Here is a 17769-nt window from a genome sequence, read left to right as displayed (position 1 = left end):
GCACGTGCCTGGGTGTAGTGGGTTGAGCTGAAAAGGGTTCAGCATCGAATCAGGGTTGAGGTGTCAGTTATATACTCTACTTTTAGTTTCTGGCAGTTCCTGCTGATGTACTTTATCTGGCCCATTGTCCATTTTGCAGTTGGACTGGTCTGGTATCTAGTCCAGTATCTGCTGGGTTATCCACTGCTGTGCAGAAAATCCAGATAATACTTATTCGTACCCAACAAAAGGCTGAGCAAAAGTCATGCAAGCAACACAATTTTCAGTTTCCGCCTTTTGCCAACTTTTACCTTTACCCTTTAAAACATTACTAACCCTTTCACCTTCCTTCCACTCTAAAAAAATAAAGTAAAATAAATGGAAGAGTAACCTTAGGTGGGGGGGGGCATTATATATTAATAATACTATTAATTGTATATTAAAATTATTTGGATGAGTCCAGAAACTTGTTCAAAGACCCATAAACTACAATGAAGGCATTACCGATTTCCGACAAGAACTTGAATGAAAGACAGGCAAAGGCTGGACAGGCACCTGCGGACTCAGGTGTTAACAAAGTCACAGGAGACCCACCTGTCCTCTCAATGACTTTATTTCTTTAGTCACAGGGAAATGTTCTGAGGCAAGACTTGTGTTGTTCTTTGTGACGCTAGTGCTTAGTGCTACCGCTTGACATACGGTTGTGCCCTCTCAGTACAAATTTATTAAATTTGATCGAATTTTCAGATCACCCATATTAACAATAAATACAGCCAATTCTCTCATAAACGCAGACAAAGAAGAAAAATCTGCTGCGCTGAGGACTCTGGGCATTGCCGGTGGGCGCCCGGCCGCGCAGGCGCACTGCGGGCTGGCGGCCTCCCGGCGCAGCGGCGCCATTGCTGGAAGCGTTCCCGCCCTGCTCCGCGAGCGCGCTCACTTATCCTCAGTTCTGCAACCAGGTACTCGTTGCCCCGGGCGCCAGGCCCTGGACTCCTGCCGCACCTCCCTCGGCGCTGCTCTCCCCGCCGCGTCCGGGCGTAGCTGTTCCCTCAAGAACCCCTGTCCCTGAGCACACCCACCCCGTGCGCGAGCGCTATTGAAGCCGGCCGCCTGTCTGCCTGGTTCGGGGCTCCGTGCCCCCTCGGACTCCTTCCGAAGGCGGTCGGTGCCCTCGGCCGCGGCCTCTGCGCCGGGCGCGGGGCCTGGGCTGGGGGCTCCACCGGACCTTCCCGTCTTCACAGTCCCCCTAATGGCCCTAATGGGTAGTAGGCAGGGCAGGGTCGGGGAAGAGGGCGAGGCTGGAGGAGGGACGATCTCAGGCTGCCTTCTGAACCGCATGATGGAGCTGGGCTTCCAGTCTGGGGACCTGACAGGTGGACGTTCTTCTCTCCTGGGGAACCCAGGCAACTTTTCCTTGACCGCCTTTTACGGTATTCCAAACAATCACCTTTAAGGAGCTCGTCTCTCCCTGACGTGACAATAGTATTGCTTTGATTGAGAAATGCTTGTCTGGTTCACGGCTCTAAAGTTCTCATTCTTTTTAAAGAACTCACAGGCTTAGGATCCACTGCAAGTGAAGTTTCTGCTGAAGTCTTTGATACTTCTGCAGTGCTTGGGAAGCCAGAGCGTGGATCAAGTCACCACATCTGGAAAAAATACCCAGGGAATTATGACTCTGGGGAAATATTGGCCTCTTCTGCATAATGTCAAATCCGCGAGTAGAAACACATAGTGTGGTTAGCCTCGTTTGCTAATGTCCAATTCACTGTGCTGAAGTGACTTGCTTATAACCACATTTCCGCAGTAGCCAAACCAACGTTAGAAGCTGGGGCTGTGGATAGCCACTCTGGAATTTTACTCCTATACCAAATGCCCGTGTATATATAAATACTTCTTACTGTGTACTTGGAAAGTATGAAAAAGTAGAAAGAAGGGTACACATCACAGGCCCAGGCCTCAGAGGTATCAGTCGTTTTGGCTTACTCACTTGCAGTCTTTTTCTCTGTGCATTGTTTTGCACAATTGAGATCAAATTGAATATATTAAATTTTAAAGAGCATTGTTTATTCTGAATGTAAAATTTAAAGATGTCTGTTGTACAGTGTGGTTATTAAACATACTGGACTAGCATTACCTGCATGGCATATTGCCAAGGAGAAGTTATTAATCTTAACAAATTTAAAAAGAAATGATGACTCAGAACATTCTTAATAAGTTTTTTTTTCTGAAATTTATTGAATTTATTGGTATGACATTAGTTCATAAAAATATACAGGTTTCAGATGTACAATTCTATAATACATCATATGTATATTGTATTGTGTGTTCACCACCCAAAGTCAAGTCTCCTGCCATCACCATTTATCTCCCCTATACCCTCTTCTATCTCCTCCCATCCCTCTTTCCCCCTGGTAATCACCATTTAGAATGTTTCTTATTTCCTCTAGGGAACTGATAGCATTTTAACAGGGCTCTATCTTTTTTTGTTTCACAAAACACTTCTGAAGAATACACCTATTTTTGGCATGTGTGATGGTTACTCTCTTCATGTTTGGTAGAAGTAGTAGAAAGTACATCAATTTGGCAGATAAACTTTGGCGTAGATTTTTATTTAACCACTTTGGTCAAGTTTCTAACTTATTTATTCATTTCCTTATCATAAGTGAGGATAATAATAGTTATTTCCAAAGATTGTTGTGAGACTAAATAAGATGAACTATTTAATTATCTGTTAATACTTTAATTTTTTTTCCGTTCCCACTCCATTTCCCATTTCTTTTTCCTGATTTTTTTTTTTATTCTCACCCGAGGACATTTTTCCATTTTTTGTTCAGATAAAGCGGGAGGGAGAGAGAGAGAGAGAGAGAAACATCGATGTGAAAGGGACACATCGAGTGGCTGCCACCCGCACAACCAACCAGGGCCTGGGACAAACTGCAGCCGAGGTACACACCCTTAGCGGGAACCGAACCCGGGTTTCTCTGGACCGCAGGCCGACGCTCTAACCACTGAGCCAAACCGGCCAGGGCTCCTGATGTTTTTTATAGATTTTCAAACTAGGTCAGAGTACCAAATGACCAGTTCAAGTCGAAATGCCCGGAGTTCCAAATCTCCTCCATAGTTTTATTTTTTTCAGCTGAGGAAATATTTTTAAGTGGGTAAGTTCTATTCCAGCAGGTTTCAGAATTGTCAGGATTTTTTTTTTTCTTGATTTTTGCACTTACTCAATTAAAATTTGGAATAATTTCTCCTAGTTTTATATAAGCATTGTGAGGTACAAAAATGACAGGGAAACTCATGTAACAAAGTAGTCAAGGTTAATAACAACAAGGGGTATAACATGCTTTTGTTTACTAGGAATTTTAATTATTCTTCTGGAATTTTTGAGTCCAATAGCATCACTGGAATCAATTCTCTCCATTAGTTTCATGTATCTTTTTGGCTAAATACTGATTCCCCAGGCTTATTGCTTCTCATCATGGTAATACTTTGTAAAATGTCTGTCCTCTTCTTCAGTTCACACAGGAGTCTTGATACTTTTCCTTTCAGTTAAAAAAATTTTTAGTGATGGTTAGTGTATCAGTGTTGTAAAGCATGAAGTGAATTCCTGTGGAATTCATTCAAAGAGATTTTCATGTTTTACTTCTATGTATTCATGAACATTTATGACAGTTCTGAAGTGGACATAAAAATATGAACAAGACAGCCTCGACCTATCCAAAATGTACAAGTTGAATAGGAAAAAGAGATTTGTAAGCAATCACAGCCTTAATTTAGTTGTTGCTATGTAAATCCTTAAAATATGGCAGATACATTAATTCACTCCACAGAAACTATTTCCTATCCCTTTCTTCTCTGGCCCACCTCCACTATGGAGGCTGGAAAAGCCTGAGACTCACTTCTCAAAAGCAGAATCTTTTGAGTTTGATGTAGTCCCATGAGTTCATTTTCTCCTTTGTTTCTGTTGCCTTAGGTGATGTATCAGTGAAAATTCTGCTGTGTATGATGTCCGAAATTTTGTTGCCTATATTTTCTTCTAGGATTTTTATGGATTCATGAGTCACATTTAAGTCTTTTATCCATTTTGAGTTTATTCTTGTGTATGGTGTAAGTTGATAGTCTAGTTTCATTTTTTTTGCTTGTAGCTGTCCAATTTCCCCAGCACCATTATTAAAGAGGCTGTCTTGACTCCACTGTATGCTCTTGCCCCGTTTGTCAAATATTAATTGAGCATATTGTCTTGGGTCCATTTCTGGGTTCTCTGTTCTGTTTCATTGATCTATCTGCCTGTTCTTGTGCCAGTATCAGGCCGTTTAGATTACAGTGGCTTTGTAGTATAACCTGAAATCTGGTAATGTGATCCCTCCAACTTTGTTCTTTTTCAAGATTGCTGTGGCTATTTGGGGTCTTTTTTGGTTCCATATGAACTTTTGAAGTATTTGTTCTAGTTCTGTGAAGTATGTTGTTGGTATTTTGATGGGGATTGCATTGAATCTATAGATTGCTTTGGGTAGTATTGACATTTTAATGATGTTAATTCTTCCAATCCATGAACAGGGTATGTGCTTCCATTTTTTTATATCTTCCTCTATTTCTTTTTTCAATGACCTGTACTTTTCTGCAAATAAGTCCTTTATTTTTTTGGTTAAGTTTATTCCCAGGTATCTTAAATTTTTTCCGCGATGGTATATGGGATTGTTTTCTTAGTTTCTCTTTCTGTGAGTTTATCATTGGTGTGTAAGAATGCCATTGACTTCTTGACGTTAATTTTGTATCCTGCTACTTTGCCAAATTCATTTATTAAATCTAGTAAATTTTTTATGGAGTCTTTGGGGTTTTCTACATATAGTATCATGTCATCTGCGAATAATGACAGTTTTACTTCCTCCTTTCCAATTTGGATCCCTTTTATTTTTTCTTCCTGTCTGATTGCTGTGGCTAAGACTTCTAGTACTATGTTAAATAAGAGTGGCAAAAGTGGACATCCTTGTCTTGTTCCTGTTCTTAAGGAGAATGCTTCAAATTTTGCCCATTGAGTATGATGTTGGCTGTAGGTCTTTAATATATGGCCTTTAATATGTTGAGATATGATCCCTCCATTCCCAGATTGCTGAGCGTTTTTATCAGAAATGGGTGCTGGACTTTGTCGAATGCTTTTTCAGCGTCTATTGATATGATCATATGATTTTCATCTTTCATTTTGTTTATGTAGTGAATCACATTTATTGATTTGCGAATATTGTACCAGCCTTGCATCCCTGGGATGAATCCCACTTGTTCATGGTGAATAATTTTTTTGATGTATTGCTGGATTCAATTTGCTGGTGTTTTGGCTTTTTTTGTTTTTGTTTTTGTGTTTTAACTGTCAAATATCCTTTCAGTAATATATTTAAGATTCTTAAAATCATTAATAATAAAAAAAGGAAATAGACAGGCTAAGTGAAAACACAAGTCACAGCTATATATCAATGTTCAATACATTTATGAAAAATGCCCTAACTCATGAATAACGAATAAAAGTAAAACCATAATTAAATATCACTATACATAAACTAGAAGATCTAAAATTGATGTGTTAATATCAAGGGTGACAATTATATGACTTTCAAATGAAGCAATTGAAAGTCTCATTTGCTGCTAGGGGTGTTATAAATTATTACAACAGTTTCAGAAAACAGTTAGTAATTTCACTCCAAAGTAAATGTATCCAACAGAAGTGTGTATTCATGTACACCTAGAAAAATATTCAAGAATGGGCATGACAGTACAATTCTTAAGAACCGCAACAGTTCATCAAAAATAGCATGGATAAATTAATTGTGATGTATTTGTGTAATCGAAAGATATATGACACTACAGTTATTTATTTTTTATTTTATTTTTTTAATTAATTAATTTATTTTTGCTACAGATGTTTCTCCTTTTTCCCCCCGCTGATTCCCTCCTTCTCCTTTCTCCCCACCGTGTCCCCAGCTTTGTTGTCCATGTCCATTTTTCATACATACATGATTTGCTAGTATTTGTTCAGGATTTTGGCATGTATGTTCATCAGGGATATTGGTCTGTAGTTTTCTATCTTTGTAGTGTCTTTTTCTGGTTTTGGAATTAGAATTATGCTGGCCTCATAGAATGAGTTTGGAAGTCTTCCTTCTTGAATTTTTTGAAATACTTTGAGGAGAATGGGTACTAGTTCTTCTTTGAATGTTTGGTAAAATTCCCCCATGAAGCCGTGAAGCCGTCCAGCCCTGGGCTTTTGTTTGCTGGGAGAGTCGTGATTACATCTTCAATTTCTTTTGTTGTTATTGGTCTGTTCAAGATTTGTATCTCTTTCTGGTTCAGTTTTGGGAGACTGTGTTTCTAGGAACTTGTCCATTTTGCTTAGATTGTTGAATTTGTTGCAGTATAATTGTTCATAATATCTGTTAACAAACCTTTGTATTTCTGTGGTGTCAGTTATTATTTCTCCTCTGATTTCATTTCTGATTTTGTGTATTTGGGTTCTCTCTCTTTGTTTTTTAGTGAGTCTAGCTAAGGATCCATCAATCTTATCTTTTCAAAGAACCAGCTCATTGTTTCATTGATCATTTGAATTGTTTTTTTTGTTGTTGTTGTTTTTTTTTTTTTGGTCTGCATGTTATTTATTTCTGCTCTGATCTTTACTATTTCCTTCCTTCTACTTGCTCTGGGGTTTTCTTTTTGTTTGCTTTCCAGTTCTTTAAGTTGTGAGGTTAGATAGTCTATTAGAAATTTTTCTTGTTTCTTGAGGTAGGCCTGTAGTACTATGAACTTCCCTTTCACAACTGCTTTCTCTGCATCCCATAAGTTTTGTGTTGTTGTGTGTTCATTTTCATTGGTTTCCAGGAAGTTTTTAATTTCTTCCTTGATCCCCATGGTAACCCATTCATTGTTTAATAACATACTATTTAGCCTCCATGTTTTCAAATGTCTTTGCATGTTCTTGTTGCAATTGATTTCTACTTTCATGCCATTGTGATCTGAGAAGGTGCTTGATGTGATTTCATTCTTCTTGAACTTGTAGAGACTTAGTTTGTGCCCTAACATGTGGTCTATCTTTGAGAATGTCCCATGTGCACTTGAGAAGAATGTGAATTCTGCAGTTTTGGGGTGAATTCTCATAGATATCAATTAAATCCATTTGATCTAGTGCTTCATTTAGAGTCTCTGTTTCCTTGTTAATTTTTTGTCTAGAAGATCTATCCAGTGCTGTCAGCGGGGTGTTGAAGTCCCCTGCTATGATTGTATTGCTGTTGATTTCTCCTTTGAAGTCCTCCAGAAGATTTTTAATATATTTTGGTGCTCCTACATTGGGTGCATATATGTTTACCAAAGTTATATCTTCCTGTTGGATAGATGCTTTCAATATTATGTAGTGGCCTTCTTTGTCTCTAGTTATGGCCTTCATTTTGAAATCTACTTTATCAGATATGAGTATTGCTGCCCCAGCTTTTTTTTCCCCTTTTTTTCCTCTTCGGGGCCCCCTATGATGCAAATGTTATTACGTTTCCAGTTGTCCCACAGTTCTCTTCAGCTGTCTTTCTGTATTTTAATTGCTTTACCTTTTGGTTTTCTGATTGGTTGATTTTTTTCTCCCCTATCTCCTAATTCACTGATCTGGTCCTCAGCTTCCTCTACTCTGCTGGTTGGTCCTTCCAATGTGTTCTTTATTTCTGCTATGTCATTCTTCATTTCCACTTGGTTGGTTTTCAGTGTTTGTATATCTTTTTTTTTTTTTAATCTTCATCCAAGGACATTTTTCCATATTTTGTTCAGATAGAGTGGGAGGGAGGGGGAGAGAGAGAGAGAAACATCGACATGAAAGGGACACATCGAGTGGCTGCCACCCACACGACCCAACCAGGGCCGGGGACAAACTGCAACTGAGGTACGCACCCTTAGCAGGAACCAAACCCAGGTCTCTCTGGACTGCAGGCCAACGCTCCAACCGCTGAGCCAAACCGGACAGGGCATGTTTCTATATCTTTACTCATGGTGCTGATGTCCTTACTCTTGCTATTGAGCTTCCTCATGATCATGGCTCTGAACTCTACCTCTGATAATTTGCTTAGCTGCATTTCATTGATCTCTTCTTCGATAGAGTTCTCTTGTTCTTTCACTTGGGATTTGTTTCTTTGTTTTACTATTTTGGCTATCTCAGTGGGTTTTGGAACCTGCCAAATTTTCTCTGTAAGTGTTGGTGTTCTGTTGTTTGTGGCTTCCTCTCCTGGGTTTGCATGAGCCTGGGAGGGCCCACGTTAAACACCACTGTCAAGTCTTACTTTCCTGGGTATATGTGCAATCTCAGGAAAGGTTCAGTTATCCTCTAGCTTTTTCCTGGTGGTTAGTAGTCTCAGTTACTCAGTGTCTTGGAATGTAGCACTGGTGTTCAGCATAAGAGGATTTCCAGAGGGTGGGATAGATGCTGGTTGTTAATGAGCCTCAATTTGCATTTCCTTGCATCACCTGGGAAAGGCTGAATCTCTGAGTGGGGGAGTTGCTGCTTTTTCCCACAGCTCTGGGAAGGTGTATACTGGCCACCATCCTTTGTGGCTGAAACTCAGCAAAAACTCTGAGTGCCCTCCAAATCCTGGTTGTCCCCACAGAGATCTGGCCCAGTCTGCCCTCCCTCTGCCAAAGCCCCCAGGTGAGTGGTTGTAGCTATTTTAGTGCTCTGTCCCGGCTCTCTGTGCTGTGGGGCTGGCTTGGTCTTTATTCCCCAAGGGCACTGCTCACAGGTAAGACTGCTGCTGTCCATGGGCTCCCAGCCCACCACCCTCTCGTGCCTCTGCTGATCCTACTAGTGTCCCTGGTTATATGGTCCTGTCCTGCTGCTTTTCTGTTGCTTTTTTCTGAAGATTTGTCTTTATTTTAGTTGTAATTCCCATTTGGTCCTGGGAGAGTGTCTGTTTAGCTTCCATTCACTCCGCCTCCATTTTCACATCCTCTATGCCTATCTTGTGCGCAGCTGGGTCACACAGGCCTCTCTGGTGCCCCTGTACCCCGCTAGTCCTGCGGGTAACTGGATGGCACAGTCCCTGCTGGGTCGCACAGGCCTGTCTGGTGCTTCAGCACCCTGCAGTTCCTGTGGGCAGGCAGCAGAATTGCACCAGTCCCTCTGGGGCTCAGCCTTCCCACTGCTCTTGTGAGCCGCTGGACTGCACAGGCTTCCGTGGTGCACCAGGTCCTGCCACCGGTCGTTGGGGAGTGCTGCTGCCTCATGGGGCTCAACTCCTGCTCAGCTTTTGCTGTAGTTTTTGGGGATGGGTCTCAGCTGCTGGTCTGTACTTCTGTTGCCTGGGGATGGATGTCTGCTCTCCAGCCTCTGTTGCTGGGGGTATATCTGGACTCTGATTGGGCTGCTACTAGGGGGGATGGTGCTGGGCTCCCGGCTGTCCGAGGCTTCCACTACCGGCACCTTGGGAGTTTCACTACTGTGCACTGGTCTGTGTTGACACAGAGTGTCCACTGGTCCAATGGTGCCAGGTACGCTGGTGGGCTTAGGTTGCTGGGCCCTAGCCACTCCCCCTGCTTCCTCCCAGGGAAGACCCAGGATATTCCAAAATGGTGGGTCCTCCCCACCGCACAGGGAGAAGTGCCCTGAAGAGCAGCTTACAGAGGTAGCCACCTTCTCCAGTCCACAGCACAGGAACCTTCTGCTCTGCATTTCTGCACTGCTTGGGTTTGGTCATCTACCTTCACGTCCACTCACACTCTCTCACACACTAGCTCACTCTCTCACACACTCACCCTCCCTCTGGTCCTTCCCACTGCCATCTTCTGCCCCAGACTTTTTCATTCTTAATAAGTTTTAAAGATGCAGAAAACCATTACTGTAGTTCCTTGGAATTGAAAATATTCAGTCTTTGAAAATAAGTTGCTCTTTATAGGTCTGCTATTGTGATTTGGAAAAAATAGTTTTCACTTATTATTTCTTTACCCATTATGTTTTTCTTTTCAACCTTGTAAAACTGGACTTCTTAACTTGAGGGTCAGGGTATGGGTTTGAAAGGGTTGGGCTTCAAACTCCCTGAAATGATGTGCAACATCATATATTCATGTGCACTGTTCTGTGGACAAGGTCAGACTCTCAGATGGATCCCCCCAGAATTAAGATCTGGTGTTGATATGTAGTCATTGTTCATATTTGTGAGAACAGCTATAATTATTGTTTTAAATTGTGTTTAAACTTGGCACAGGTATTGCTTCAGACTGTGAGATGAAGAGTGATTCAAGAAATACCAGGTGTGAAGCAGAAATTCAGCTGAGGGAACTAATGCAGGACCACAGCTTTGCTTGGATTCTAGAATCCTCTTGGTAAAACATTCATTGGATTTTCAAGTTTGTAAAGAAGGGTCTTTAATTTGGGGTTTAGAAGTTATCTTTAGAACTGTATTTATCAAAATACTGGTTGAAAATTTAGATTTCTGTTCTTCACACCTGTAATAGAGATCCTGATGTAGATCTTGGATGGAGCCAGATAATTTTCTTGTTAATAAGTGTACCTTGTGAACTTTTTCAATCCTCAGATTTGAGATCCTTCTAGTTATGCATGGGAGTTTTCAGGGAGAAGAGTTCTAATTTTTATGAGATCTGCAAAGGAATCCACGACCTGAAAAAAGGTAGCAAAACATTGGTGTAAAAGAAACCTCTTTTTTGGTAATCTTGAGGCTTCAATATAGGAATCCTCTCAGATTATGCTTCCTTTATTCAGTCGTACCTCCACATTACACTGTGTCTTTCCTCCCTTACTTCTTATCGTTTCTCTGCCACCAAAATCTTTTCATTATCTCTAGTGAAACCTCCTAATGTCATGGAATAAACTCTACATTCTTAAGATATTCACTTTTTTTTTTTTTAATTTAACTAAATCCTGCTCGCTCTCTCTCTCTCTCTCTCTCCTGCTTATGTTTAAATTTTTCTTTCATGATGATTCACTGTATTAGTTAGGAATTTAATTTTGCAACTTTAACAGAATCCAAGTGGTTTGAACAAGAAAGACTATTTCTTTCTCATATAAAAGTCAGAGTTGGTAGGTGGCTGGCAGTGATGAGGGCCGATAGGGGTAGGCTGCTCTGGTCCATAAATTCAGCAAGAAACCCAGGTTTAATCCATCTTTTAGCTCCACCACACAGTAGGGGTGTTCTCCCTATAGTAAAAGCTGGGTTTCTCTCACCCTGTGTATTTCAAGTGATTAGAAAGGAAGTTGAACTGGACCTGGAAGTTGCATGCCATCTTTTATTCCGATCCCATTTGCTGAAATGTAGTGACATGGCACACCTACTTGTAAGGAGGTTGGGAAGTGTCTCTGGCTGGGTGACCTTGCGGCCAGCTGAGACTTCAAGCCTCTGCTGAGGAGAAAGGGAGACTAGGTGTTGGAAGGCAATGTGCAGTCTCTGCTACATTGGCCTACTTAAGTTTTCTGCTGTTTGTGTCAGTTTTAGAACATTTTTAAACGAAAATTGTTCTTTGGAAAATTGTTGTTGTTGGCATACTGTTTTAAGACACTTTATCTGTTATAGCCCCTTTATTATTTCTTTTTGGTTTATTGGTATTTTTTTCTTTTTGACTGGTCTGTGGCTTGTATATTTCATTATTTAGAGAATCAGCTCCTGCTTTTGACAGCTGTTTTTGTTTCATTGTTTTTCATATTCATTAGTTTCTTCCTTTATCATTTCTTCTTTATGGCTTTTAATTATTTTGCTTCTTCAATTGAATGTTTGATATTTTCATTATTTTTTTTTAATTTTACTTAAAGTATTTAGGGATATAAATTTATTCTCTTTAAAGCTTTGGCAGAAACCCATGCATTATAAATCTACAATACTCTTATTTTCTAATTCACAGTTCTCTCTTTGACTTACTAGCTACTTAGGAGGGTTTATTTTAATTTCCAGGTGATAGAGTTTTTTCCCCTCCCTTCACACTTCTATTTACATTTGTAATTATACCACATCATGGTTAGAGAATATAGTGTATTCAATTTCTTCTTTTTAGTGATATTTTTTTTGATCAGTGGTATATGATTGATTTTAGCAAATGCTCCATGAATGCTTGAAAATAACTTTTGAGTGTAAGTTTCAATATACCCAAATCTACTTAAATTCTGTTATTTCTGATGTTCTTAAATTTATAATAGCCTTGCTTTATTTATTATAATTCTTGTTTTTCAGAATATAGTATCATTTCAGATGAGATTCTGATTGACACCAACTGTAAGATTAGATTAAAATCTCCTATGTTTGTTGAGCAGAAGCTCAATACTGAATCTTAGGGAAGCCAGGTGCTCATTCCCAGCAAGAGCATATTTGGCACGTTAAGCATAACAGAGTCTCTAATTGAGGGGCCACACAACTGCTGCTAACAAGCCGAGTTCCTCTTTAACTCCACATGGCTGCTTACTGATTCTATCTTTAAAAAGAAACTCCATAATCATCAGTCCTTGTGATCAGGATGTCTGCTTTTCCTTTGGTTTTACAAACAATAGTTTGTGAGACAGTGTTGCTATGGCCTATTTCAGAGGTTTACCCAGTTCAAACATTCCAAAGGTTCAAGGAGCAAGAGGTGCAGGATAGTTGCTCTGTCTCCATTTTAAAAGGGCTCCAAATGTTAACTTTTCACATCACAACAAGCTGATTTAGTGAAAAAGGTGTGGGTATTGACTGATCTGGAGTCATGGGTAGCCGTGAATAAGTAGATTAATTTTTCTGATCTTCTGTTTTCTCATCTCTCTCTCTCTCTCTCTCTCTCTCTCTCTCTCTCTCTCTCTCTCTCTCATATATATATATATATATATACACACACATACATATACATATATACATATTTCCCATTGGGTTGATGTGAAAATCAAATGAGAAAGTATTTTAAAAGCTCCTTGTACAGTGTCTGGCCTGCTAGCTGTGACTACATTTAATAATATTAAAAATCTCAAGATCTCCAGGAGCAAGAGTCTTTTAATTTCACTAATCTTGCGGGTTACTCTTGTGTTGTTTAGGGAAGTCATGCTTATATGTCAGGATTCCAATTTAGTGAGTCTGAGATTACCTAGCAGGACTGGTTTTCATGGCTTATTTCTCTTTCTCAGACATGTCTTTGTGGGAGTACTCCTTCTAGGGAGAGGAACAAAGAAGAGGAGATAATGGCTGCTGTGGTTTCTTCAGTTGGACCTCTGGTAAGTTTGGGTTTCCTTTGTTTCTTAGTTTGAGGACATGCCTTTTCCTAAAGTCTTTTGACTTCTCTACCTTACTCATACCCCTTCTGGTAACTGAATCAAATAATTTGATTTGTGAGTAAAGGCTGTAACTTATAGGAAGATTCACTATACATTTTAAACCAAATTTCAAGATCTTTTAAAAACAGGGCTATCTTTAGATATGATAGGCAGTCTGGGAAATTTACTTATGATGTCAAATGTGTACTGTTTCTAGGAAATTTCAGTTATTTATGGAATAGTAAAATGGGATATTTTTCAATTGGAAAGTTTCATTTAGGAAATTTGGGGAAAAAAATAAATGTACACACACACTCACACTCTTCATTCACAGGAACCATTCCCCTTGTGCCCACTCTCAGTGACTTCCTCTTTTTTACCCATTAAGAAGTGATCAAGCTTAATAGATGACATGGAGAGAAGATATTTAAGACACAGTGCTTGGCTGTAGGGAGCTTACAGTCTCACTGAGGTAAGGCATACAAAAGAAATAGTTGCATCATTTATTTAGGTCGATAATAGTTGCTTAGTAATATGATAAAGATGATGAGTGCTATGTAAGAAAAGAAGTGGGACATTAGTATGGGCTAAATTGGTCATGGGAAGCTCATGAGGATAGATTTAAGCTGGTATTCAATTACAAATGGGATTTAAATTGTCAAAGTAATTGTGAAGGTACCTTAGGTGAGAAAGGAGTTTAGGGCAAAGTTCTGAGGCAGAGAACAGTAGGTGAGCTAGTGATTCAAGATGGAAAAATGAAAGATAGGACTGGAAATTAGATATTAAGCTGAATCCTTTAATGTTTCTCTGAACGTGTGTGTGTGTGTGTGTGTGTGTGTGTGTGTGTTTTAGGTGGGTATCGATGAAGTGAAAGCTATGTGTTTTAACAGTGACTTTTTGAAATATGTAGATTCAGAAGAAAGGTACTGCCAACAAACATAATTTGTTATAGTAATAATCCATAGTAACCTGTAGTAGTGATCTTTTATTCTTTGTAGCCAGGATATATAACGTGTAACTAGTCCTTAACACATACCCTGAGAAAGATTAATGAAAACCAAAATGTTACACTTGATTAGTAGATACACAGTATCTGTCCAATATTGGCCTGATCAAGCCCATCCCTAATATCACAGGTTGAAGTTCATATCATTATAGGAACTTGGGAGGGGAAAACTAAGGTAACATTTTTCTCAATGAAATTTAAGGAGATACTTTTACCTATATTTTTTAAATGACACAAAATCTAAAATTGATAAGTGCTACTAGAAAGTATAGTAAAGTTTCATTTCATTTATAAAATCAGGCCCTTGTAGGGAGATGGTTTCTAAGGTTTGGAAGAAAATGATGTTATGAGAAGTCTCTAAAAATATTTCCTGAGTACTGAGATATGCTGCCCTCCCAAGCACTGCAATGATTCAAGTGTAGAAAACAGGTAGTGTTAATATTCAGACGGTGTTTTGAATATTATTCTTAAGCAAGAAAGATACTTTCTGAGAAATAGATTTCATCCCCGATGAAAAATGAGAATTGTGTAGCATCTGAAGGCCCCTTATTATAAGTTCATTTTTGTTTTGATAGGTTATTTTTTAAAAGCCACCTTTAAACACTACGCAGTTATATCTTTCTCAATCTTGCATGTGTGTGTTATTTGTCTAAACAAGGTGAAAGGAGATTATGATTGGATGTTACTATGGGACCTTAATATCAGCCCTAAATAGAACAGTAAAAGAGGTCATCCTGTATATACCTCATCCACAGAGGACTGTTGGTGCTTTTTGAGGCTCTGCTATAGGTCATAGGCAACCCATCATTGAGTGATCTTATCCTATATCCCTCAGGGTCCTGATGTTTCCCAGCCAGATGAAGATTATCTTCAGGCAGAAGAACCAGAATTGGTAAAGGTAATACTTACCATTGCATGTAAGGGAAATAAAGAGAATGTTCCTCTTTTACTGCCCCTAATTCTTAATGCAAGTTCACAATGAATACCATCTTGAGTGATAGCTGTGGTAACCTTAGGGCTGGTAGCATCAGTTTGACAAATTTCATTTCTCTCAGTGGTGGCAGCCCAAATTTGGCAGATAGTCATATCATAATTGCTAATGATAAACTATCCTATATCACTTAGTCTGATTCTTGCTTCATATTGCAAGACCCAATACTATTAAAAATATCAAGAATACATCAACATCAGTTCCTATTTTTTAAGAATATTCCCATTCCGTGGGGTAGTCCCGGAGACGTGGAAGTGGGGTACAGACTGACAATCCCTAGAAGAGGGGGTGGTGGGGGAGAGAGAAACCACAGAACTTATATGCATGTATGCATGAACAGTGGACATGGACAACAAAGCTGGGGACAGGGCGGGGAGGGAGGGGGAGGGGGAATCAGTGGTGGGGCAAAGGAGAAACATCTGTAACAAAAATAAATTAATTATATAAAAGAAAAAGAATATTCCCATTTTTTTAAATGTCTTTTTATTGATTTTTTAGATAGAGAGGAAGGGATAGGGAGAGATAGAAACATCAATGTGAAAGAAAACCATTGACCGTCCTCCTCCCACATGCCCCCTCTACTGGGGATTGAGCCCACAACCAGGGCCTGTGCCTGACCAAGAATCGAACAGGAACCTCTTAGTCCATGGGTCAACACTAAATCACTGAGCCACACTAGCTGGGCAAGAATATTCCCATTCTTTGGATGAGTTTAATTTATTTAGATATTTTTATTTCATTATATATGTTAAGGTTACTTTATGAATACAGAATCCACATGCTTTTTCCAGAAAAATATCAAAATCAGAAATGAATCAATTGGGTTAAGAAAAATTACCCAAAACTTAGTAACAAGGCAAAAGATATGCCCTTTCAGTGTCATATTAGACACTAACCAGCCTGACTAAGGGTCATCTGACATGGCAGGGAAGGTTTTGTTGTTTCACTCAGGATTTATTATTGATTAATATTCAGACCCTTAAAGTTAGATGTTCACTTGTAGAAGATTGAAAAGTTGCAAATTATTTCTACCTAGGAGAAAAGATAATCTCAAAAGTTACAGTTTTATTGTCCTTTGGACACTTACCAGGTTTCTATCTAATTTTGGAATCTTACTGCAACATTCTTTTCGCACTGTCTATACATCTGTTTCTCTCATGTTTTCAACCAGCTTATCATGCTTGCTTACCTCTCATTACTGCCTTAGTACATCATTGACATACATGTGTTGATTATACTTTTAGAAGAATTATGGTGTTTTTTAAATTTTATGTAGAAGTTCATCCCCTTTCTATTTTTTCTAGAATTGTATCTTTGTTTTTGAAAATTACACTTTGAAAGTTGGTTTTATTTCAGTCATGTTTTATGTAAAAATGGGTTTTTCTTTTTGTTTTTATGAAAAAATAAATTCTGAGATTCAGCCTTCTACATTACATTTTTGAAACGATTACTGGACCAATAATTCTTAAATATTCTTTGATATATAACAGTTTAAACTTTAATATAAAATATGTGTAATTTCAGACTTTGAATTATGAACCTTAGGAAAATATCATAATTTTTGACATGGTGAATAAATCATATGGTTTATTTCTGTTCTTCTGATAGAGGAAGTTCCTAGCAGAAGATTAATTTTCTCTGGCTTTCCCTTAAATTCTGCATCCTATTAATAAGTACTGAACTTAGCTTTAATTTTGAGTAAACCAGTATTTTAATAATTTTTGAAATTGCTATTTCTGCAAAAAAAAAAAAAGGCAGGTGGAATTTTCACAGGACTTGTGTTGAATCTGTTGATCATTTTGGGGACTACAGTCGTCCCTCGCCACTTCGCACTTGGATATTCGGGGCTTCACGATAGAGAACTTCTGGTCAAGATGGCAGCGTAGGTAAACGCGGTATCGCATCCTCCCACAACCACATCAAAGTTACAACTAGACTACAGAACAACCATAATTCAAAATCACCTGAAATCAAGCTGAATGGAAGTCCTACAACTATGAAATTAAAGAAGCAGCCACATCGATACTGGTAGGAGGGGTGGAGGCAGACGGGCTGGTCTCACACCCACGTGTGGCAGATAAAAATCAGGAGGACACCTCAGCTGGGAAGGTCCTCCCTGAGGATTGAGGGGTCCCTGTCCCACACCAGGCACCCAGCTCAGTGTTCCAGTGCCAGGTAGAGAAATCCCCATAACTTCTGGCTGGAAAAGGCAGCAGGAACTGAGGCTCAGAGAGGCTGAGGCTTCTGGAGCCCCAGGCAGCTCCTGTTAAAGGGCCCGTGCACAGACTCACACCCTCCAGGCACCAGAGACATATGGGGAAGAACTGAGTTGTTTGGCATTGGAGCGAGGGCTGGAGAGGCTGCTGTCCGAAGCCATTGTTCCTTTGGTGAGCCCTTCCCTGGGATGGCAGACTGCAGCCATATCTGGGACTCCAGCAATCTGGCTCACACTGTTTGCCCCACCCTGGTGATTTCCTGAGGCCCCGCCCCACCCAACTTTCAGGCCCACCCAAGCTGTTGCCATTTGCTTCACCATAGGATTGGACTTTCTTGGATCCTGCT

At 39.6% G+C, this 17769-nt stretch overlaps 1 protein-coding gene across 2 annotated transcripts in view; it reads left to right on the top strand.

Moving 5' to 3' along the window:
- The first annotated feature begins 873 nt into the window (after window positions 1-873).
- Window positions 874-17769, top strand: part of ZNF624 (zinc finger protein 624) — a 46017-nt gene continuing 29121 nt past the window's right edge. The window contains exons 1-5 of one of the 2 annotated variants that reach the window (XM_036278363.1): window positions 874-941; window positions 10197-10314; window positions 10527-10616; window positions 13083-13171; window positions 15052-15114. In XM_036278363.1, coding sequence (XP_036134256.1) covers window positions 10550-10616; window positions 13083-13171; window positions 15052-15114 — 219 coding nt within the window. In that variant the 5' untranslated portion in view covers window positions 874-941; window positions 10197-10314; window positions 10527-10549. The remainder of the gene's footprint in view (window positions 942-10196; window positions 10315-10526; window positions 10617-13082; window positions 13172-15051; window positions 15115-17769) is intronic. The other variant, XM_036278364.1, reaches the window with a different exon arrangement.

The sequence above is a fragment of the Molossus molossus genome, unplaced genomic scaffold (genome assembly GCF_014108415.1).
Source record: "Molossus molossus isolate mMolMol1 unplaced genomic scaffold, mMolMol1.p scaffold_m16_p_27, whole genome shotgun sequence".
In the NCBI taxonomy this organism is placed as follows: domain Eukaryota; kingdom Metazoa; phylum Chordata; class Mammalia; order Chiroptera; family Molossidae; genus Molossus; species Molossus molossus.
Note: the sequence above shows the minus strand (reverse complement) of the source record. Positions and strands in the feature narration are given on the sequence as shown.